The sequence below is a fragment of the Ammospiza caudacuta genome, chromosome 5, assembly GCF_027887145.1.
Source record: "Ammospiza caudacuta isolate bAmmCau1 chromosome 5, bAmmCau1.pri, whole genome shotgun sequence".
Taxonomy (NCBI): Eukaryota; Metazoa; Chordata; class Aves; order Passeriformes; family Passerellidae; genus Ammospiza; species Ammospiza caudacuta.
The window spans coordinates 34,530,305-34,553,838 of NC_080597.1; the positions used below are offsets into that span (position 1 = coordinate 34,530,305).

The 23,534-nt window shown below is 41.0% G+C and overlaps 1 protein-coding gene across 2 annotated transcripts in view; it reads left to right on the forward strand.

Annotated features, from left to right (window-relative positions):
- The first annotated feature begins 3,834 nt into the window (after positions 1-3,834).
- The window catches only part of EEA1 (early endosome antigen 1), a 67,964-nt gene continuing 48,264 nt past the window's right edge, over positions 3,835-23,534 (forward strand). The window contains exons 1-3 of one of the 2 annotated variants that reach the window (XM_058804664.1): positions 3,835-3,974; positions 11,772-11,864; positions 14,364-14,486. In XM_058804664.1, the coding sequence (XP_058660647.1) occupies positions 3,951-3,974; positions 11,772-11,864; positions 14,364-14,486 (240 nt within the window). In that variant the 5' untranslated portion in view covers positions 3,835-3,950. The remainder of the gene's footprint in view (positions 3,975-11,771; positions 11,865-14,363; positions 14,487-23,534) is intronic. The other variant, XM_058804665.1, reaches the window with a different exon arrangement.

Below are 23,534 nucleotides of genomic sequence, written 5' to 3' on the forward strand. Positions count from 1 at the left end.
GAGTCACCAGCTCTTTGTTAGAGACATCACCACAGAGTCAGCCAGGTTCTGAAGCAGCTGAGCAAACACACTCTCTATAATACATGCAGAGGGAAGTACTGGTACTCTGGCCAACCTCCTCAGTACCATGAGTGAAGAATTGGAGAGCTGTTATTTTAAACTGTAGTGAGAAGGGAATGGGTCAGGAACTATTGGTGATTAGTTCAAGCATAGACTGAAACTACCCTATGTGTTGCTAAATAGCCCTGCCTTCAGCTGAAAATACATTTTTGCTCAAATCTGCTCTTGATAAATTTTCCAAATTTTGTTGTACACCTTTCATAGAGTCATTGAGGTTTGTAAAGACCTGCAAGATCATCAAGTTCAACCTTTGACCAAATTTCGCCATGTAAACTAAATAATATTCTTTTAACAAACTGTTCAACTTGAAAGGAGAGAGCTTCAGCAAAAGATATGGGTAAATTTGAAAGCTCCTTACTGAAAGTATATAGAACAGCACACAGTGACAGTCAAAAGTGTACAGTTGAAGAGCTAGGAAAAAGAAAACAAACCAGAGGCTGATATCAGGATACTTAGAAATAACATCTTGAAAAAAATGGCATACTTTTCCAGTGCAGCACATCTTGAACCAAATGAGCTTGTGACCATGCCATTTTGAAGTTGGGAATTTTATATGACTGAAAATAGTCATCTGTATGAACACTAAAAACATGTAGGGCAATAAATAGCCCAGAAACTTGTAGGCTGTAAGTATAAGGAAGCATATGTACTGTGCATATACCACATGTGTTCCTTGACATTTTCTACCAAATTACAGTGGTTCCTTGTAGCCCTCAGTTGGGGTAGAAGATTGTGTGAACACCAATTTTTGTGAACCATGGTCCAGACATAATTGCTTTTTATTTGACTATATGCATAGCCATTAAAAACAAACAACAACTCCCTGAAGTCCCAACAAAACCCTGAAGCTATCTCTTGGAAGATCTGAGAAGTGCTGGTGCACACTGGGCCATCCTGAAAGCTGCTTGTACAGTCGACTGATTTCAGTTCTGTACTGAAAAAAAAAGCTGGCTTTGACAGATACACAAGAGTTGTTGTAGTTCGGACTCAGCCTTCAGCTTGTGTTTAAAGGAAAAGGTACCTGTTTCCAGCTGGTTTTGGAAAATCTTTGCTGTGATTGTGTTCTGAGACTTTCTACTAACAATTGACTTTTTAGAAAGGCACCTTCTAACCCTCTTGTCACCAAACCCTTAAGAGAGCTTGGATGAAATGAAAGTTTACAGCTCCCATGCCTGAGGACACAGCCTATTTACCAACAGCCAAAGATTCTATTGAATTTTAGGAGAGCGCATGATATGAATTCATAGATATTACCATACACACAATAGTTAAAAACAAGGACTTCCACTATAAGTGGGACAGATTTAATTTTTTCCCCCTAGATCCCTGCCCCAAGGATGAGTTTTTATGTGCATTCTCTGGTATGTAAAAGCAGCCACACTGCAGTCTTTCCTTGTGGCCAGGATTCAATAGGATCTCTCTTCTCCCTGGCTAACTATTTAAATTTGTAGGCACTTTGTATCTTTGAGCCTTATCTGACTCTGTTGTATTTGAAATTGGCCCACAGGTTAACAAGTTACTGAGGGAGTGATATTTGGACAGGGAGACATGTGCATGTGTTCTAGTATTCAGACAAGGAAAGGATCATGTATTTCCTTTCAAGTCTTGCTGAGAAAAGCCTCCTCTGATATAAGACTGTTGACTAGTGTCCTCAAATCACTATCATCTTCCTCTGAGCACTCAGGAATTGCTAACCTAGAAGAGTAAAATACATTCTACAAAGATGGGTTAGTCAAGTTACTCAGGCCTGGCAAATCAAGCAGTCTGGCAGTTTGTTGTGTAGGCTGTCACTCTTGTTGAAATATCTATAAAACTTGCAGTCATTTCTGTTTAGATTCAGAGTAAGTATCTATGGTCTGCCTAAATATTTAAAGATCTGTACAGCTGTACAAAACCAATCTTATTCCCATTATTAATCCCAAGTACAAAACTCCCAAGACCCTACCTGCCAAATTTCAAAGCCATTTTGTACTATGGACACATAAAAATGATGTCATAGGTGTGACCAAACTCACCACTCAGCTGAAGCCATTACCAAGTGTGTGTGCTCTTAATGTGCCTCAATTGTGGATCCAATGACATGAACATGAAACATACTGGAACCTGTAGCTGGAGCAAACTGAGTGCAGTCATATAACACTGCTATGCTTGAAGCCTCCAGCTGTGGCAGCCAAATTCTTCTAAACATGTGCTCACAACTCACACCACGTGTGAGGATTTTAGAGTACTTAGAAATGTCAGCCTCTGGAAGGAAAAATGGTTTTGATCTTTACAGCACAACTGGTGCTCTGCTGTGATATTTGTTCTAGCCGGCACAATTAGTCATTGACCAAGTTTATTATTTACTCATGACCCTTTGCCTGGCATCCAACATGTGAAAATTGCAGCTTTTGGACAGAAAGGAGAATTGTAACTTGTTGAATTACATATTCTAGAGGGTACAGGTATTCCGGTAACTCTCCTGCCACGTCTGATGTGGGGTTTTGTCTCAGCACCTATGGATACTGATTCTTTCTCAGTTAAACTTGTCAGGAAAATTAATCCATAAACACCAGAGGTTTATGTGCAAAAAGGAGACAGAGGAGTCCTGTAACTTTATCCAAATAAAGGGAGAGATCATGGGGCATTACTCATGGTGCCTCTCAAAATTTTTAGGGGACACAGCTCCTCCTTTTTATCCTAATTTCCTGGCTGCATTTTCTCTCTTTGTCCATTGGCTGAGGTACTTGAGAGGTACAGACTCCTTAAGACACTGCATACCTAAGATGCCGACTACCTAAGGCGCCCTTCTAATGTATACCACCCTCCTGTTTTTCTTTTTCCTTGTGTCTTTTTTTTTCTTCAAATCTAGAGATTTAGCAGTCTTAAGTGAGTAACAGTCTGTGTCAATTAATGGAATGTGTACGGAATTTATGGTCCCCCTACCATCAGGCTCACAGTTTGTTTGTAAAGATACTTCTTTCTAACTCCTTTTAACCTGATGCTTTTTTGTACCCTTTTTTTTCTTTTTCTTTTTTTTTTTTTTTTTAATAGGTGTGTGTGTGAGTAAAATGTTCTTTTCTAATATTTAAAAAACACCTAATGGGTCATACCACAAGGTCGTCTTTTCAGCTGAGGGCTTGAAACAAGGAGCTGCTTCATCAGAATTAAATTTGAGGTTAGTTATCCAAACAAGTTCACTCCAACAATCCTCCCTGAACGCTCATTTGTCAGTACTTTCCGTGCCGCACGAGTGATAAAGTAACACAGGGCTGCATTTGCGCTCCGCCTCCTCCAGTGAGCCCTCAGCCGCAACCTCAAACTACAGCCCTTGTCCTTCTCTCGGCCGATGCCAGACTGATGCCAGTAGCAAGGGGCCCGCAGCTGACGGGAGCCTGGGGCGGCCCCCGAGGGGAGAACGGGCGAGGGCAGGGGGCAGAGACACCGCAGCCCCCGCCCTGCCCTCAGCAGCCATGACAGGGCAGCGGAGACCCCGGGCACGGCGCAGGGACAGACCGAGAGCTGCGGCGCTGGGCCCGGTACGGGGGGAAGGAGCGGGGCCCGGGCCCCGCGGAGCGATCAGGGCGCAGACCCCATCCCGTCGCGGGAGCAGCCCCCGGCACATCCCGCACCTCTATCCCGCTTTGCCTCCCCCGCTCCTCGCGGCCCGGCGGTGGCTGCCCCTTCTGCGCGGGACCCGCCCCTCCCCGGGGCGGAGCGCGGCGGCTGCCCCGCCTCCCCGGCCGCGGCGGCTGTCACGGGGCGAGCGGGCCGCACCGGGCTCCTGCGGGGCCCCGCGGCTTCCCTTCGGCCTGGCCGCGGCTGCCCGGCGGCATCCGCGCTCTACCACCATGCTCAGGCGGATTCTGCAGCGGGTAAGGCAGCGAGGCCCGCCCCAGCGGCGAGGGCGGTGTGCCGTGCCGTTGCCGCGCCGGTGTCGCTTCCTGGTGCCGGCCGGGCTCGGAGCCGCGCTCCCCGCGGCAGAGCCGGAGCCACCGGCCCTGTCCGGCCCGTCCTGCGGCGCAGGGTGCGGGTTAGGGCCGTCGCGGCCCCGGAGGCCGTGAGTTTGTCCGCCCCCGTCCTCTCGCTGGGGGACGGCCCGAGCCCCGACGGGACAGGACGGGCCGGGCCCGCCGTCCCGGCTGGGGGCGGCGTCGCGCCCCGGGCTGGGCGGAGGTGCTGGCGGCGGGCGGTTCCCGCGGCCCGGCCTGTCGGAGGGGCGAGGGGCGGCCCTGGCCGGCGTGGCTCCTTTCCGTAGCGCGGCGGCGTCTCCGCCCGCCGCCTGCGCCCGTTGCCGCGGCTGCGGCCGCCCGCTCATAGGGCAGGATAAAGGGAAGCCCGGCCTGGGGAGAGCCGCCGCCGCGACCTGCGGTGATTTCCTCGGGGGCTGGCAGGCAGCAGGCTCTTAACGCCGTTCGGCCGCCTCCCGTGTTTTAGGAGCCGGCTTTTCCGGCAGCTCTGCCGGGCCAAGTTGTGCCACTCGTTTTTGAAACCCTTCTGGCTTGCCCAGATCCCCGCGCCGGTGCTGGTCCCCTTGCAGTTGGCCTGCGGCTCGGGGGGCGCTCCGGGGGGCGCTGTTGCGGGGCAGGTGCCGGCGCGGTGCCGGCTCGGTGCGGCCGCGGGCTCGGCGGGGAATGCGCCCAAGAAGGGTGAGTCACGGCGGCGGGGGGCAGGCAGCGCTCCAGATCCCGCACCGGCAGGGAACCGGGTCCGTGACACGCAGGAGGCGCTCACGGCTAGAGCGAAAACCAGCTGCTCTCCCCGTTTTATCCGCTGTTGCTTCCAAAGCGTGCTGTCTGTGTAACACCTCTGCGAAAGAGTGTTTCGTTGGAAACGCTGGCTTGCTCTCCTTATCTGCCTTACAAAGAAGCCTTGTTACAAAAATGAGAGTTAGAGGAAATAAAGTAAGCATACCACCAACTTTTTCAGTGTAAAACATTTCTCTGGTTATTTTTCAGTCGTAGACCCTGAGCAGGTGAAGATCTTGGTCTATTTGGAGCTTCGTGTTTACAAGGAAGAACTTCCTTCCTGAAGCTTAATGGGAAGCCTTGCTAACGAACAGGGAAACTTAGTACGGACTTAATTAAATATTGGCAGCAGTTAACTGGGTGTTTATTGATTCTGAGAAACACCAGGCCATCAGGGAAGGCTTCTGTAAAAAAGGAGAAAGCTTCATACAGTGCCAAAGGATATTTGCCCCTAAGCAGGAATTCTGCTAAACACATCTTATTAACATCTAAAGTCAAAGCAAAAGTTTCTGTGTGAGAAACAGACATCTTTTCCTAAAAGATTGAACAAATAGTTCTCCAGTTGCTCCTGAAAATTATGAGATTATTGTCAGGAAAGGTGAAACAGACTTCTTTCTGCCTAAAAATTAAACAGAGAAATGCCAAGATTTTTGAAGGTGTTAACCTTTAATTGCTGAAAATAACTAGGTTTTTAAAAATTCACCTCATACTAAAAGTGGCTTTAGGCACTTTGTAAAAATGGTGATTACATGTACAACCTTGTACATACCTACCATTTTGACTTGCACTCTGGTTGGCAAACTGTGAAAAATACTTCTGCTGTACTTTGATATTAAAAATGAACCTTAGGTATATGTCAGATATTTTAATAAAGAACATAATTATTAATATCTTTCATGTGTGTTGTGCAGTAATTTGAAGGACAAGGAACCTCCACTTGACCATTTGATTGTCCATCATTTGTATAGCTGGCAAAAAACTCCTGCCTTTCTGTCACTGAAACATAGTTTCTTGTGTATCTGTTTGGTTTGTTATATGCTTATAGGTGATGTCACTCTTTCTAGCCAGAGAGCTGGTCATCTTGAGTTACAAAAGCATGTTTTTTGAAAAAAGGAATTCTTTATTACATTCCTTTTTGTTGCAGCTGGCTGACAAGCTGCAAAGGAGGAAGACAACAAAGATATGGTTTATAGTTTCTGATTCCTGAAGTTTCTAAACCTCAAATGTTTATTTTTTATACTACTTCTCTACCTTGATCACCTTTCTGTTTCATCCCCAGTTGTAATTTCTGTTTTTAAAAGCATCTTCACTGTGACTTTGAATGACATATTTTCAAAGTAGAAAGAATTATATACTAAATATTACTTATTTGGCTTTTGAGGTTAGCATCTCCATGCTGTCTTCAACTAGCTTCTCATTTTACATCTTCCCTACAAGCTTCTAAATTTTTTTACAAGTTTCTAAATTTTATGTGTGTTTTCAACATGGTATCTCAGAGATCCACCTGTGTTGTATGTTTGCACCATAACACCCCCTTTGGTATGTTGTTGTCACTTCCTGGTTTCATGCATTGTTCATCATACTGATCTAGAAAAAGGTAGTTTTTCCCAAAGGCATCTGCATGGAATGTCTGAGATGCCCCTTTCCTGCTCAAATAATTTGAGTAATAGTCTTTTCTTTATTGTGTTCAGCTTTGATGCCCTCTGTGGGCATTGTGTCATCTCTCTGTTAATCTACTATGGGACAGTGGCAGTTGCCTCTGGCCTGTTAAAGCAGAGCTCATTTCTTGTATTGGCAAGGAGGAGGCATTTATTTTCAGCTGGTAGAAAACTGATTACTTTGACCTCCTTCTGAGCCTTCTTCCCATTGCTCATGATTTTTTACTGGGCGACTCATCTATTGGAGCAGTGTGACTACTTTTGCATTAGTTTTTGTCTCCATTATTTGTCTTTAACAGTCTACAACTGTTGGCTACTCTGCTCTGTTGGGTGGGTGCTCTCTGCTCTTCTATTGCTTTCTGTTTCTAACTAATGCTCGAGTTCTTGGTCTTGAGATCTTGGTGTCTGGGGGAGAACAGGGCTTTTCAGGCATTTCTGTAGCTCGGGTAGTACAGTCACCTTTTCTCTTAATCCAAGCTCAGGCACAGAGGTATTTACTTGTCTGAAATCATTGCATCTCATGCCTGACTTATAATTTTCACATTTATAAGTGCAGGGCTCACTAGATAGCATATTTACTTGGATAGATGCTGAACTGCAGCTGTGCCTCTGCCCTCTCCTCAAAGGGAGCACGTGTGCCTCTTCTTGGGCACAAAGTGTGCTTGTGTGAAACTGATGGCATGATGAGAAAGAAAAGTTTTATGCCCTCTGAAGTCAGGAGTAATTTCATTTTACAGAGTCATAAAGTAGCATCACACTGCTTTAGAAGTAAATGGTGATACTGTTCTGTATGGCAAGATATACTGTTCTGAGCACTGAGAGTTCTTTGGCAAAAAGGGCTTTGGCCCTCTTACCTTCTCATTTTTGTGCCTTGTTTGTTGCTTCAGGACCTTTTTATGGTTGTAGTAGTACCCTTAGTAGTCATATTTAAATCTGTGCTGGAAAAACTGTTAAATCCGTATTTTTTCACATTTTCTCAAGGCTTTACATATTTTTTCAAAGGTTTTAATTTATTCTGAATTTAAAATTTCTGAAAAGAGTCTTCTGACTGAAAGGAATGTAGCTATAGACAGATAAAAGACTATGCAAAAATGACACAGTAGTGGTCCATATTTATACTCCCTCATATTAAAGCATTAACTCAACTCACTCATTATATAATTTTCTATTCCTTTTCAGAAAACAAGCTGTAATCATTGTCATAATTTTTGTTGTTAATGATGTTTCTTTATATTAGCTTGCAGTTTTGAGAAAACATAGAGAACAGCATGATGAAGTTTAGCATATTACTTCTACAACTCTAGGGCTAGCAGTAGAAACACAGGTTTCTCTGCAGAGTAAACAAATGTAATTGACAGCTAGGAGGGAACTATGCTGGATCAAAGACTAACTTTGCATTAGTCTTTCAACTCTGGGTATGCCTTCAGATGTCAAATGCTACTTTTATAACTATACATACACAGAAGCCTGTGTGGAAATTTCCTTTTTCTCTGGGATTAGTAAGTCATTTATTTGCTCCCCTGTATAGCCCATCTGAAAACAAAGAATATCATTCTGAGTCCTTTCATAGATCACAAAGTCCAAATTGTTCAATGTGTTGTGATTCTTTTTTGTTTAATGGAATGTGATACCACAGTGGTATGGGAGCATAGCATGACTGTGTGTGTGAACCCATTTGATGATGCAATGATTAATTAAAAAAACACCTTTGCAATGTCCCATTCTTTATATGGTAGGTGAAGGATATTTAAATTACATTACAACCTTGAAAGATAAATTAATTTTGTTTTTGATCTTGGCTTCCTTAACATTCTTCCAATTTTTTATTTAATTTTTTGTATCCATTTTGCAAATGGATACTATGAACTATAACTTGAAAGTTACTTAATGACCTCTTTCCTTCTCACTCTTCTTTCCCATGCATGGCGCTCACCAGTAAATGTCACCATTTGTACTAAGCTTTCTAAATCTAGCCTGGAATTATGCTTTCTCTTTTCAAGAGCACACATTGATTTTTGAAAGGTTAAAGGATTTTACCAGGTACTGTGTAATAACTTCTGTCATACAATGCATGCAATAAGACATGCCATCCAGTGCTTATTAGTGTGATCATAGCATGCCTGAAGAGTTTCATAAAGCAAGTACTTTGAGCAACCATGGAGTAATAGCAGTGTAAAGTGGAGTAATAACAGAAGAGCTTGCAACCTGGAGGTTGTAATAATCTCAAATTTGTAGTGCTAGAACTAGCAAAACTTAATATGCAAATCTCATTGCAAAATGGAGTCAGCTCTGGGGTGAAATGTGATGGGCAATTAAAAATGTGCAGTAGTGTTGGATAAGGAGTTACGATATGAGGTGAAGAAAATTTTATGTTAATTGTTACAGAAGATTCTTGGTTTGGGGACAAAATGATTCATTAGCTATGCTGAAAGTGTTTGTTCAGATATTGCAAAAGTGGAGGTAGATGCTGCCTGTCTAAAGACACAGTTGGACCATCTCTTAGTGCCTCTGAAACATTAGATGCAATATTCTAACTTACCTGTCTTCTTGGGAGACCTGGCTTCAACTTACCATTTGTTTTAGATATTATTCTTCTGACTGTCAATGGAACACAACCCACATGTTCATTCATGGAGTTACTTACCTTGCATTTCAAAGCTTTCCTGCAGGGTGTGTGTTTCTGTGGGCAGCACTTCTTAATGCTACTGAACAGTTGGGGCAGGAAGGGAGCTCAGGAGCTCCCTGGTCTGAGCAGTTAGCAGGATCAGCTTGGAGGTCAAGAGCAAGTTGCTCAGGCCTATCTCATACTGGAAAAGCTGTTCTTTACATCCAGTAGGAATCTCTCATTACAGTTTTTGTGTCTGGACTTCCCACTGTGGTCTTCCCAAGCTTAGACCAGCTTGGCTTCCTCTGTTTGATGGCCTCTTCATGAGTGGTGATGTGACTGCTGTTTGGCACTCCCAAAGCTGTCTCTACTTCCAGGCTGAGCTGGCTCTGTTGCCTCAGCTTCTCACATGGGTCAGATGCTTCATCCCCAGATGTGTTGGTGGCCTTTTGCTAAACTCATGTTTATCAGTGTTCTCCCTGGACTGGGAGAGCAGTATCTGATGTGCTCCACTGGCTGCTGGCCAGTGGGGAGTGGTCACTTCCTTTGATCAGCTGGCTGTGCTCCTTGTTAGCACAGTCCAGGCTCCTGGCAGCCATCTCTGCAGACCGGGCACGCTGCAGGCTCCTGTTTGGCATGCTGGCTGACACAAGGCCTCAGTCCTTTTCAGCAGAGACCTCTGTTACTGCCAGGAGTTCTCCTTCCCTGGCACAGGACTCTGCATTTGTCCCCGTTGAATTGCATAGGGTTCCCCTTGGGCTGTTTCTTCTGGCATTTCTAGGTCCCTCTGAGTGGCAGCCCTGCCCTCGAGTGTATCAGCTGGCCCTCTCAGTTTGATGTCACGTGGAAGCCTGAGGAGTGTGCAGCTGTGGTCCATGCTGGGATGCACCTTGTTTAGTGTCTGTATCAGTAACCCTGGGAGGAAGTACCAATGCCTGCACTTTGACATATTTTGTATGTGTATGGTATGTCTGCTTACCCCCTTTTTTGCCTCTCCTATTATTACCTTGCAGAGCTTGCATTGCCTTGCCTATTCCTTTTGTATGCTGTGCTAGAAGGAAGTGGTGTTCATACTTTCTTTAGAAATACAATACAGCTAGAGTGAAAAAGCCATGGAGTAGGAAAACCAGAGTATGTTGATCACATAACTGATAACTTCAGAGAAGGCTGGAATAAGGAAAGATGGTTGTCTTCTCTTACTGTCACCAGGCCCCATAGCTTAGTGCTTCACTCCTCACTTCCCTTTGGCCAGTCTTCAGAGCCTTTCCTAAACTGAAGTGTATATCACTGGGAATTAGGTCCTTAATCAGTAAACTTGATCTGTTTATAACATATTTTTTAGATTTGATAAAAAGTAAAAGGCTTTGTTATCTTTGTTATCTATGAAAGTTGAAAATAAAACACCTTTTTAAAACAAAGCAGGAAAATATACTTAATATTCAAAGAATGTGAATAATGTGTGCTTCAGATTTCTTATAATAGGTTATATAACTGATTTGTCTTAAAAAAAAAAGGAACTATTTGAGTAAGAGAATTCTTTTCCAGATAAGATTTTGGAGGCACCAAGATCAAGAAACTAAAATTCTGTCCCTCTCTCTGTAGATTTCAATCTATATATTTAAATTCTTTATCCTCTTAGATTAAAATATAAAATCCTTTGTAGCATTACAAGTATTTCCAGATGGGCCAAAATACAGCCATAGCATTACTTTATTCCATTTGAGATTGTCATACTGGAGCTAGATAATGAACTTTTTGTCCTTTGTTGAAACTAGGATTGTATATACATATTGAGATAATTTTTTAATGATGTTTCCTTTGAGAATGCTTACTCTTCTGCATCAGTTAAGCAGTGACATTCTGGAGATGAGTAAGAGAAGTTAAAACAAATTTAAATCAAAGCTATAGTTAAATAAGGATTATAAGATACAATCCATCTACTCAGATTTTGAATTATGTAGTATTTAAATTTTATTCGCTTATTTTATCTAAGTCTGTAATTTCAAATCAATGCTGTAGTTTTGATTTTCAGCCTATTCATAGAATATGTCTTTATAGGTTGTCTTACTGATTAGCATGTTTTAACTTTACCACAGGCTCGATTATTACTTTTATTTTTTTCAGTCAAGACAGTGTACCTGCTTGGGTGCTTGTTGGATCAACAGGGTTCTCAAACTTCAGTTTTCTGTCTTTCATATATTTAAGGGCTTGTCCATAATGTAGACAAGTTATCAAGAAAGTAGGATAATACTAATTTACTACTAAAGAAAGTTTTTAGATGGTAATTTCTACTGTTTTCCTGTAGGATACAGTGACCTAATTTAACATCACCGAGAGTAATACAATGGCAGAATTTAGCCAAAGTTTTTGTTTTGTTGTGAGCATTTATGAGAGGAAGTGGTTTAAAATCCTGGCCTTTGCTTCTGGTATCTGCTTGGATTTTTATGAATGGAGAGTGTTGGATAGAAGCTCTTTTTGAAGTGTTGTGCTGAAAGTTATATAATTGCTTGTCAACCTGTTCACTTCTTGTGGAGGGAAAATACCTCTGTATTCCAACAAGTAGAAGAGGGGCCTTTGCATAGGATATGCATTGTGCTTTATTAAATATTTATTAAGTATTAAGATGTAGACTCTCACTTTTGTCTTGCCCATCTATTTCAGACTCCAGGTAGAGGTGGGTCTCAGAGCTCGGATTCGGATTCATCTGCCACGCCTGGAAATGCTGTGGACGTGAACAACGACGGCTCCTCAGAGGTACTGTGCACATTCACGGGGCTGGTGTCTTAAATCTTGGATGCTGCTTCCATGGAGCTGTTGGAGTAACTTTTGATGCCCTTCTTAAATATCAGGTTGCAAATGTCATATTCTAAAAATTGTTTGTTATTTAAATAAAAAAAAAGACGAGGCCATGTTTATATGTAACTATTAATTAGGCTTATCTATCCAAGTAATCACAAGCAATTCTTCCTGTAATTCTAGAGATGAATTATTAAAATTAAAAGCAATGAGATGTAAGCTTAAGACTCCTTGTTAATAAATCTTTCATGAGAGCTGCAAAAAACAAGGATTGACATTTTATCATGCCTGTACTTCAGTTTCACCTTGCTTCTGCTAAGCTATAATGTATACTGGAAACCTCTTCCTTCATGTGAAGTATCAAATATATTGAATTTTATTTGGTAGATAAATGTATTTGGAGTATAAATCCTATCAGTGTTTCATGTGTTTCATGTGCTGCATGCCATACTTAATCATCAGAATAAGTTGTTATTCTTGCTGCAATCCCATATTTTAATGTCTTTGTATTTACAGTGTTGTCTGTCATTAACTCTGAAAAATGCAAACTGACTTCACTGGCTGTTGAAGCTCATTTGTGCTAATGTAGCCTGATTACCTATCTTGGAAATGTTTTGAGCTTAACATACATACACAGTGCAGGGTTAATTGCCCCTATTGCAACATTAAATGGAGCGAAGTGCCCTTTATTATACTGAGTAAAATGTGTGATGATTCAAATATTCCAATGTCTGATACAAGATAAGAGAAACTTTCACTGTGCTGTTTAAAATCCTATCTGTGCATCTGCTTATTTCTACTTTCTTAATGCCTTATTGCAGTCAATGTAATCAGACATTCCATAATATTTTGCTGCATGTTCTACATGTCACACATTTTTGAGTCCTAGTCTGTTTTGTGTGCATATTTAACAATCCCTGAAGCAAATAAATATTCTTAAATTGAAGACTGAAAATCTTACTACTTTCGTAGTTGATTAAGGCATAAAAACATGCAATGGGATGATTTCTCCTTTCTAAAGTTTGGTTAAAATGATACAGATCTGTTAATATGAGTGCAGCATTGCTGACTGTACAGCTTGTGGGTGCCATAGGGTACCTCACTACTAATGGAGCGGTGTTTTCTTGGCATGTGTGGTGATGTGCCTGCACTATTGCCCCATTGGCTGTTCTTTCTACTGAGTTGAAACTGGGTCAGACCAAAGGCTGCCTTGTCACTCTTGACATGCATTTGTTACATGAAAAAAAAAGTAAATTCCATCATTACTTGCATTGGGTATTATCCTTAGCATTGAATTCCGTAGTCTGTTTGAAACTGAGCTCCGAACCTGGTGATGGGTTTTTAATTTCACATGTAACGCTACTCGAATCTGTTAGCCTTCCTTTTCCCTCACTGCTTCCCTGAGGTCTTGTCTCTCCTGGAGCTTCTCTTCAGGAGCACTATAGTTGGTCTCTGCAGAATGTTTGCTGTTTGTTTTATCTTGATATTCCACATTATTCTGCAGTCAGAAGTCCATTAACTTGTTTTCACTCCAGTTTCTTAGCTAGATTTTCTAATTTGTATTGCTGCAAGATTCAAATGGAGAATAATTGTGAAATCTGTGCAGATTTGTATGTTTCCTTTCTCCTCAAGCCTGGTTGAAATAAATCCTGATTTTTGAGAATTGTAGTATGAAACAGAAGGAGTGGGAAAGTCTGAATTCAGACTGCTCAAACTGCTCAAGAAGAGGTAAAAATTTGCTCATGTCCTGTCTGTGACCATATTGGCACTTCAGGTCCCAGGCAGACATATAATGAAGTCTTTTATTCACTGTGCAATATGCCCAGGGAGGAAACATTTCAGTTTCTCTTACCTTTGCAGCTTAGGTCCCAGTGCAACTGTCAACAGTACAGGGTTGCTAAATACTCCATGCTTGCAGTGAGTCTGCCAGTGAGATGGTGCTTTCCTTGGTGTAATGTAACTGTGTTAACTAGACAGGTTTGCCTCAGCCTCTGCTGCTGCTGTTGCAAACTTGCTTATTAATTTATAGAGGCATTTCTGCAGTCTCACTGCACCACTCCTCCCTTTTTGTCTGAAACATCTGAGCAACCTTATGGGAAACCTTGTGATGAGGTGGCTTAATGCCTTGTAATGCTTCATTCACAATATTTTATGCAGCTTGTTCCTCTGTCACATGAAGGGGCACCAGGAGTGTAAGGAAAACACATAGTGGTATGCAGCATGGTTCTAGTTTCTAGGGCATGTTTTAGATTTATTTATTTTCATGTCCTTAATAACTCTTCCTTCTTGCTTTCTCTATGGTATTGCTATGGTTTTTAAAAATTCTCTCTCCAAAAGGAAAACATACTTTGCTTTTGGTGATTGTAGAGAGCTTTCAACAAAGAATTCAAACTTTTGATTCCAGATCTGCATTTTTTGTCTTTATTAGTTTCTTATAAACAAATATGCGTTTCACAGGGCTTCATCTGTCCATTGTGTATGAAAGTGTGTGTAACTCCCACTGATCTGTCTGAACATTACCAGAGTGAGCACACTGGGACAGAAGGAAGACAGGAGCTTCGTGACCTCCCAGCTACTAGTGTGGGTCTTGTTTATTTTGTTTAAATACCTTTGGTGATGGGCTGCTTTAAATGAACGACATATTTTCCTGGTGTCAGCCTTTTAAATTGTTTCTTTTGATTCCTTGCTTAAACAAAATTTGATCTCATGTGCATGATTCCAACGTATACATTCACCCGAAGAATTAATTCATGTCTAGTTTTGTGGTTTGCAGTTGTCTGTCACATGAAATATTTGCAGTATTGGAAGACTTGCATTACTGATATATACACTTCTCTTTTTAAACTACTTTTGCTTGATTTTCTTATTAAAAAGACTGTTTCCTTATTTGATTGTCTTCACATCAAACTCAGTATCATGATAAAACATGGTGTTGGATCAGGCACATCCTTTGTGAAAAAAAGTGTTTTGAGTTCTTATTAGCTAACTTTTTTTAAAAGTGGATTTTTAGTGCAAGATAGGTACATTTGGTAAAGGGAACAGAGGGTGGTAATATAAAAAAACTCAGAAACTTCTCTTTTTGAACCTGTTTAAGAGCTTATGTATTGCAGCAAAATTATAAAAATAGTTAGGAAAAAAATTAATATATACTCTTACTGGATTTTTTTATGCCCTCAAGAAAATGTAAATGCTGTTTCAGTTAATAGATGTAAATTGTAGTGCATTTCTGAATTCTTCCAGTTGTGCAGTGTAAAACTCACACTAGCCTCCAGCTGCACAAGGCTATCTGATTCTTTTTGCTGCAAACCTTGAGAGAGTAGATTGGACTTCTTGGGGTAGGCAGCTTGCTGTGCACTGAATGGGTTTGTATAGAGGGGAAGTTTTCCATTGCTTCTGCCAATGTTACTTTTGCTGAGTTTTGAAATCTAAGTGTTTATTCTAGGATGTGTGTGTGATGTGATTTTATTGGGTTTGGTGTTATATTTGCTAGGTAGTGCCTTTTTCCTTCCTTATACTTGATGTGTATTTACACTGTCTTTTTGAAGGGAAAACTTAAAATTGTTGGATGTTATTCCCAAAAATGATGGAAGGAGTCAATACATTCTTTATTCTAGAGATAGCTTGAGATATCAAGTGTGAAGTGTCAGCTGATAAAGTGAGGAAGATCTGTGGTAAGACTGACCTGTGCTGCTCTCTTGGAGTGGTGTGGGACCTCTCAGAGCCAAGGCAACTTGAGTATGGCTTTTGATGGACTCCTCACTGCCTCTTGTTGAAGCAAAGGCTGTCAGTAGTGGTCTGTTGTGGTCAAGTCAACTTCTTCTTTTCTTTATTATCTGGTCATGATGCAAGTGCTGTACTTGAATAAGCTGTGGCATTCCTGATGTGATGGTGTCAGTAGGTTGTGGCATGTGAGCCATCAGAGGTGGTTTGATTACCTGAAGAAGTTACTGTTTTATTTAAGCTGCTTGTGCTTAGCATATTTTATGGAATTGACTGCTGGGTTTTTGCCCACTTTGAGTTTTTGTTTTTCCACTGACTTTTTGTCAGTTCCTTGGTCAGTACTTTTCCCTTGAAGAGCTGATTACATCTTGTAACTTGATAAACCTATGTGTTGAGTGTAGCACTTGAAATACAAATTCACTTGTTTCTAGCTGTTGCTCTTTCCTGTTGCTAAAGCTGTGTTTCTTTGTACTGTCGTTCAGTAAATATCTGTAAGAGGTGAGAAACAAAGAAAGAAAATATATGTGGGTTTTTTTTTTTCAGTTTGATCTTTTATTATGTGAGAATGCCTAGAAGCATTGGGGAATTCTGTTAATAACTATAGTCAATACTAGTATGAAAAGTTTAACATGTTTGACTGCTGAGAAGTTAACAAGCAAGCTGATTGTTTGCTGCTGGAAAAGAATAGTTTGCATTTGTAGCAAACACATAGAAAAAGCAACACAGCCAGGCTGTCACACCTCACTGAATCTCTGCCCTTTCTGGGACAGCGTTATAACAATGATAAAATGTTATCAGTGTCATCTTATGTAGCAGACATATGAAACATTGCTCAGTTTGCCTTATTTAAACTGTTAATATTTAGTAGTATTGCTTGTGATTAGTACTGTGGATAGTACATAGTACTGGGAACAGTTCAAATACCTTTTGTTGGAAAGAGTGCTGAAGAAGCTTGTGAGTTCAGGATTTTTGCTAGTGAACTCTCCTTAAGCAAGGAGATAGGATGTGTTGCAAGGCCAGTGTTTAGATACACTTTGTGAGACCTGAAAAACTGTTACACGATTAAAAAAAGCCTTTATACCTTGCTTTAGATTTCACATGTAGTTTCTTTGCTAGTTCTCCTTCCATTGGTACACCTATCAGCTGATGAAAATTTTAGCAAGTGCCCCTGTGTTTTCCTTGCTTTTCCTTCCTTTCTGACCTCCATGCAGTGAGAATTGTCTTTGTTTTTCAGTAACAAGCATTCTCACCTGCAGTGTCCTGTTGTGGGAAAGGTTTCTTGCCACTCACCTGTAGCCTGATTTATGGCCATCTTCTTGAGCAGCTCTCTGCAGCCCTCTTTTGCAAAGTAGGGGTTGAAACCTATGATAACTGGTGAAAATGTCAGTGTAATACTTCCCCTGCCCCCAAGATGTGATGAAGCCTTGCTTTGAAATACAGTGGCCTATTCAGCTGCAGGAATAACCACCAAAATGTTGGCAAATGTCTGTCCATGTGTAGCAAACTTAGCCAAACAAATGATGTGTGAAAGTCCCACACATTGCCAAGTTCCCAAACATTGTTTCCCAACTTCCATGTATACAGTGGTGTCACTAACAAAAGCTGTGTGGTGGCTTCTGTTTTGTTTTCTTTTCTTTGAAAGGAATGATACATTTCTAAACTGTGTCCTGCATTTCCTGACAGTTTCTGTTGGATGTTCAGATGATCTAAACAGTGAGTCAGTACAGAGGCATAGTTTGAGACCTCCTGTGCTGTTTTTGTCTGAGGCATCCAAAGCAACCACTGAATGATGCCCCTGCAGCATTTAGAATATAGTGGCTGTTAATATCTGTTGTCTTATCCACCATTGGGCTAAATCTAAGGCAATTTCCAGACACTTCTTTTGGGTAGTCTTCATAAATTTCCAGACTTTTGGTAGGAATGTATTTCTTGGCTAGTACAAGCAAGATATGACCTTGATGTTTTCTGAATAGGCTTTTCATAGCAGAATTACAGAGAATGTAAATTGGCATAGTAGTTGTGCAAAAATGTGTGGTTTTTAAGTCAGTCTTTTAAAAGATCACATTCTTTATGTTTTTTCCCCCTGACTGTCTCTTATTGTGGATGCAATTGATTGAATCTTCTGTTTCTATGCATGCCCTTGGAGTGTTGCAGACTGTTATTGCACAGAACATAATGTCAATGCTTTAAAGCTGATATTTTATTCTCTTTCAGTTGCTTCTCAAATTAGGTTGTGGTGCCTGTTTTCACCTCAACAGTACTCGCCTGCTTTGCACACAAACAAAAATTATTGATTGAGTTATATTAGTATATTAACTTCCTTCAACATCTGAACAGTATTAAGAGAATGAAGAATTAGAGATACTGATTTGATTTGACTTGGCCATGGAATATGACTTTTCTTTAAGAACTAGAGATCCCACTGGATTAGAATTTCTAACTGATGACAAAGTTGTAGTCTTGCAGGTTGTGACACAATTTTAGTCTTACTCATCAACAGCAGTAAAAACATAAGACAACTGAACTAGAAAATATGTTGGTTCTATTCTTCTCAGGAAGAATCCAGCTTCTTTTCTAGGAAGAAATCAATTCTACATTCTGGTATAAAATACTACATAAATACATCTTTGCTCTCTTTGTCCAGAAGTTTAAATACTTGTAAAATTGAAATGGACTGCAGGTCTTAATTATACTCAACATGACCTTTTTACCTACTTTCCTAGTGATTAAATAGAGATGTTATCTGAGAAAGCCACTGTCATCTTAACTGTTTACATAAACACAGAGGGAAGGGTTTTATCTGGTGAAAGACATGAAAAATGTCAACTGTATTTTCTTTTTAGCAATATATAAAAGGAGCGACCTAATTTTTTTATTCTTTAACTTAAAATATGTCATGATTTTTTAAATCAATATGTAGGCCTTCTGAAATAAATTATGAAATGTAGTCTTGCCCTTGCTGTCTAGGCAGACTGTTTAAGCTGCTTCTGAGAACTTCCTGAGGATTCAGTTAATTGCTTTGATATATATTTGGAAAATACAATCTAGAAGCTACTTGATACATCTTTCAGCTCTGAAATATCACTTATGTTTCTCTCCGCTGGCCCTAAATATATAGTTTCTGATCTTCCATCATGTAAAATATTTCAGCCTTTAAATCACTGTGTAACTGGGGAATATCCGGGTTTTAGCTTGGATTTACTGTTTGAGTGCTGGTGAAGATGTGTATCTTATATTGAGGAAAATTTTGGAGGTTCATCTGCAATGGAAGAAACATGAATGGTGAGTTTACTTTCAGTTTTCTAAACATGCTGGACTTTATTCACAGCATACAGCTTATTGTACAGTACAGCTGTGTGAGAGTAGGTCTGTATTCTGAGAGATGGACAGACATAGGTCGTGGCCAGAAGGTGTTGCAGCCCTGGGCTTCAATCACTGCTGTTGGCTTTTTGGTCATGCAGCTCACTGGAAACAGGCTGTAGCTAGGAATGCTGGCCTGGTATTTCTGGAAGGCCAATAGTGAAACTTAGATACTCAAATCTATTTAAACTTAAAGCCTAGTCATGTGAATGCCAAGCATGTTAAAGTGCATCCTGTGTTTTGGTTTGGGCTAAGCTGTCCTATAGCATGTATATAGTAAAATAGTCATGAATGTTTTCCATATGGTAAAGTGTCAGTTATCCTGAAATGGTTCTCTGAGGTTGTGAGGTCAAGGTGTGGCCTTTTTTGGTTTGGTGTTTTTTGTTTTGTTTTGTTCTGTTTTGTTTTGTTTACCATAGTTCTTAAATATTTTCCAAGAATGCAAAACAGTGAAGCAGTGAAGTTCCATGGTTCCCTAAGCTTGACCCACTTACTTGTTGTAAGTGCTGGAATAAAAATACAAGATGTTGCAGGAGCTTTGTTTGTATTAGTAAATGCAGCTCTGTGCTATATGAAGCTATTTGTGCTATATGGCTCTCTACCACACACAGATGTAAATCAGCAGCAATCATAGCATCCTAAATAGGAGTACTTATTCAATTCTATGCAGTTTTAAAATGGGATTGACTTCACTATCCTCTAGATCATCTTCTAGATATTGCTAGAAGGTGCTAAGGAAGCTGAGTTGCTATGGCTCTGACTTTAAAACTTAAATAAGGTGCCTTATTTCTTGTATTCTAAGGACCTGAGCACAGCTGAATTCCATCCTGTAAAAACTGTTTTGCCCATGGGGCTGTCCTTCAACCGTCCTCCAGTTTTAATTTGTGAAAGAGGGACTTTGAGTAAAGTAAACTGTGCTCTCACTCGTTAACTAATTAAGGCAAGATTTCATATTGGCTCTAAAAGACCATTTCATTAAAGCTTAGGGCAAAAGGAGAGCAGTTGGCAGAAGAAGAGAGATTGAAAGAATCTGTATGGAGGTGTCTGAGTTACAGTTACTGATGATGGAGCCCTGGGAGGTGTTATGCTGACCCTACCTAAGGTATTCACATCTGTTCAGTCAGGTGACTGCTTTCTTGCTCCATTAACTGTGTTGAATAGCTCTGCATTGGTAGTGACTGGGGAGTAGACATCTACATGTAAATGTTGGGGGTTTTTTAAACCTCAGTTGGGAGCCTTCAGTTAATGAAAAAAACATCATTAAAAGTAAGACAATATTCTGAAAAAGCTGACATTTTTGAAATACTTCTTTACACAGCCAACCCCATCACCCCTAGTTCTACAGAGCAATTTAAGAAGACAGAAACCCAGAAACCTTTCAGTCCTACACATTCATTTTCCTGTTACATGATTTTAAACTGGGAATAGTTTATGTGAGGATTAGGAGGACTCTATGGTAGCCTGCAGTTGGTCTGGTTGTGCACTTGTCTGCCTGTGGGTCTGTGCCCTGCTTTTGCTGGGCACTGTGTTTCAATGTTGTAGGTCAAAGTTATTCCAATAGTTAATAGCTCTGTAAATTATTTTAGTACAAAAAAACCCCAAATCCCACGCTAGTTTTTGTAGTGCGATTTTCCTTCTAGTGTTGCTTTTAGTATCCTGGCATACTTCCCAAAGAATGCTATCTTAATGATTCATACAACTATTAATGTTACCAGAAAGAAATAATTTACCTTGAATGGCTTTAAGGTGATAGAGCACTGAGAAGCTTAACATTATCAAGCTTGAAAATAAATCTCAACTATTAGAGGAGATAAGTAGTTTTTTGTTCTTTGGGCTTATTTGTAAGTCTATCTTGAGAAAGGTAGGTGAAAAAAATCTGGTGCTTTCATGGAGTCTGAGATCTTTAGTGAAATTTGGCATTATAACTCAAGCTGAGGCAAGATGCTTTCCTATAAAACTTCTGTGTAGCAGTTTCTGTTCTGCTCTGAGTGAAACCCATGTGTTTTGGAGTCTTTGCACTGAGGAAGGCCTGTCCCACTACAAACAGCATGGTACTGTGGTGGTGCTCGATGCTTGGCATGGCCCGTGGGCCTCCTGAAAGAAAAATGTTTCCTGTGGGATCAGAAAATTGGGATTTGAAGTTTAGCATCTCACTCATTCTCATTGGAATGCCTGGACTATTGTGTCAGGGTCTGTTTTGAGCTGTAAATTGTGTGCTGTCTCCTAGTTGTTTGTTTGTACATGTATATTGGAGTTTGGTTTGAATGCCTTTTTAAAAAATTGTTCTTTCTGTGCATGGCTTCAGAAATTCTGTGGTGATCTCAATAACTTCTTGCTGATAAAAACTAGTGCATGTAGTTGTGGATTATGTTTTGTTTTCTGTGAAACTGTCAGGCATCTGCAAAAGTCCTTGAATTCAATAAATTGTCATTTCTTGGTGAGAAGATATAAAAACAAACCCAAGTAATCATTATTTAACTTCTTTTAGGCTCTTTGCTTTCTGTGTAAAGTGAAAGATAAACCCAACCAGAAACTTCAACTAGGCAATCATGAGTTATGGTGTCTTGGAACTCAGTACATCCCTCCGGGTGTCCAGAGTTGCCGAGGCCCCTGCCGGGGGGCTCGGACAGCCTGTGCACAGCCCAGAACACCTGTGGATTTGATTTTGACCTGTGGAGCAAATTACCAGCTTTGTATGAGGACCTGAAAGTCACAGAAGTTTAAATAGTGTAATAATGAAATTATCACTGGGTGAAAAGGTAGATTTTGGGATTTTTAGAATGGGGGTTTGGGGACAAGCTGGAGCAACTTTGGCGTGTCTAGCGTTTTTTCTTGGTCTCCATCTTCTGCTATCATGCTGGCACTTTGGGATTGGTTTAGAATAGAAGTTCACTGTCTAACATAGGTGATAGGTATTGGAAAGTAATTGTAAATATGATATACATTGTTTGTAGTATAAAAAAGACAACTCTGCCCCCAGGGCGGTCAGAGTGCTGCTGGCTGTCCTGCTGAGCAGATCTCGGCTTGGCAGAAAGAAAATTTTATAGACAAGATTTAATAAACAACTTCAAGACCAAAAACTGAAGAGCTCTGACTTGTTCTTCGGATGCACAGGCCGAAACAGAGACATTTCACACATCTTGGGGCTGCAATTAACAACTAAGCTCACGAGATATGCAAAAAGTCAATGGTGCAGCACTGAAGGGGCTGTAAGTGATGTCTTTGCTTTTATTAAATGGAAAATGTGAAATATCTTTTGCTTCTCTGTGGCTGTGCTTTATGCAAAGTAATCCCTAAGTACATGTTAAAAGGAAACCAAAATTCAAGATACTTTCAACTTGCTTCTTCTGTAAAGGAGTCTGTTAGTTAAGGTATCCATCCAGGTGCAGGCTTACTGGCAAGGATGCCTCAGCTCCTCCCCTAGGCTCTGATGACACCTCTTGGTTGTAGCTGCTCCATCTCCTCTTTATCCAAGACAGGTGTGGTCCTGATGTAGGAATATGTTGGACCTGATGTAAATTCCTGCAAGCTGACAGAAATGTTTACTGAATTTAAGCACCTCAGACTATCAGATTTCTTCCCTTCTTACATGTTTGTCTTTAGAATAATAAAATACACTTTTCAACATATTTAGAGTTCATCTCAAGATGATACTGAGAGATGTTTCTATTTGGCTGTATTTAATTTTAATTTTTTTTAAGAGATAAAGTTAGTGATCTACCAACCCAGTTTCCTAAACAAAATTGTCACTGGGGCTGATAGTTACAGATCCAGGAAACTTACATGCTTCTATCTGTTACTGACTGCTGCCTGAAGGATCCTGATGATTCTGATTTTCCTACTGTAAAGCCAACTGAATTGGTGCTGCTGACATCAGAGTTGACATTGGATATTATCAGTCTGTGAGGTGCAGCTGATTCCTGGGTTTGTGCAGTTTGAGGCTCTGATGTATGAGTGCTAGTTGCCTGTGTTTGTAGGAGCTGGTGTTCCTGTCCACCTCTGTACAGGAAAGATGACATTTCCCATGGCAAGGGTACCTTGTTGCTGAAGGGTGCTGGCTCATTCTGTTAGAGCCTGTGTGTCAGACCTCCAGCAAAAGCTGCGTTAGAGTAAGGGTGCATCTGAGAGCTGACTCCAACAGTGCCAGGTCCCCCAAAACTGAGGCCAGCCACAATCATGACAGTGCTGGTGGAGAGCCTGTGGCTGGTGGGTGATGCTTGCTATATCTCTGCTTGTATGGGCGGAAGGCAGTTTCTAAAAAGAAGAGGAGGAGGTTTTGTCCATGTTTCCCATCTACCAGTGACAATATGCCTGCCTCCCTCCACCCTGCAGGCTCACAACTGCAGCACATTCCCTTTGCTCACCAGCTCTGCTCTGCCTCTGGCTGCTTGTCCTTGTGGACCTTGCCTTCAAATCTGCCTCCCTGCCTGCCTGGAAATCTTGGCTGGCTTTGCCCAATAATTGAGATGAACGATTGCTGTCCCCCTGGGCTAATTGCACATGTAATCTATTCTTTCCTCTTCTCTAGGGCTCCTATTTGCATAGAAT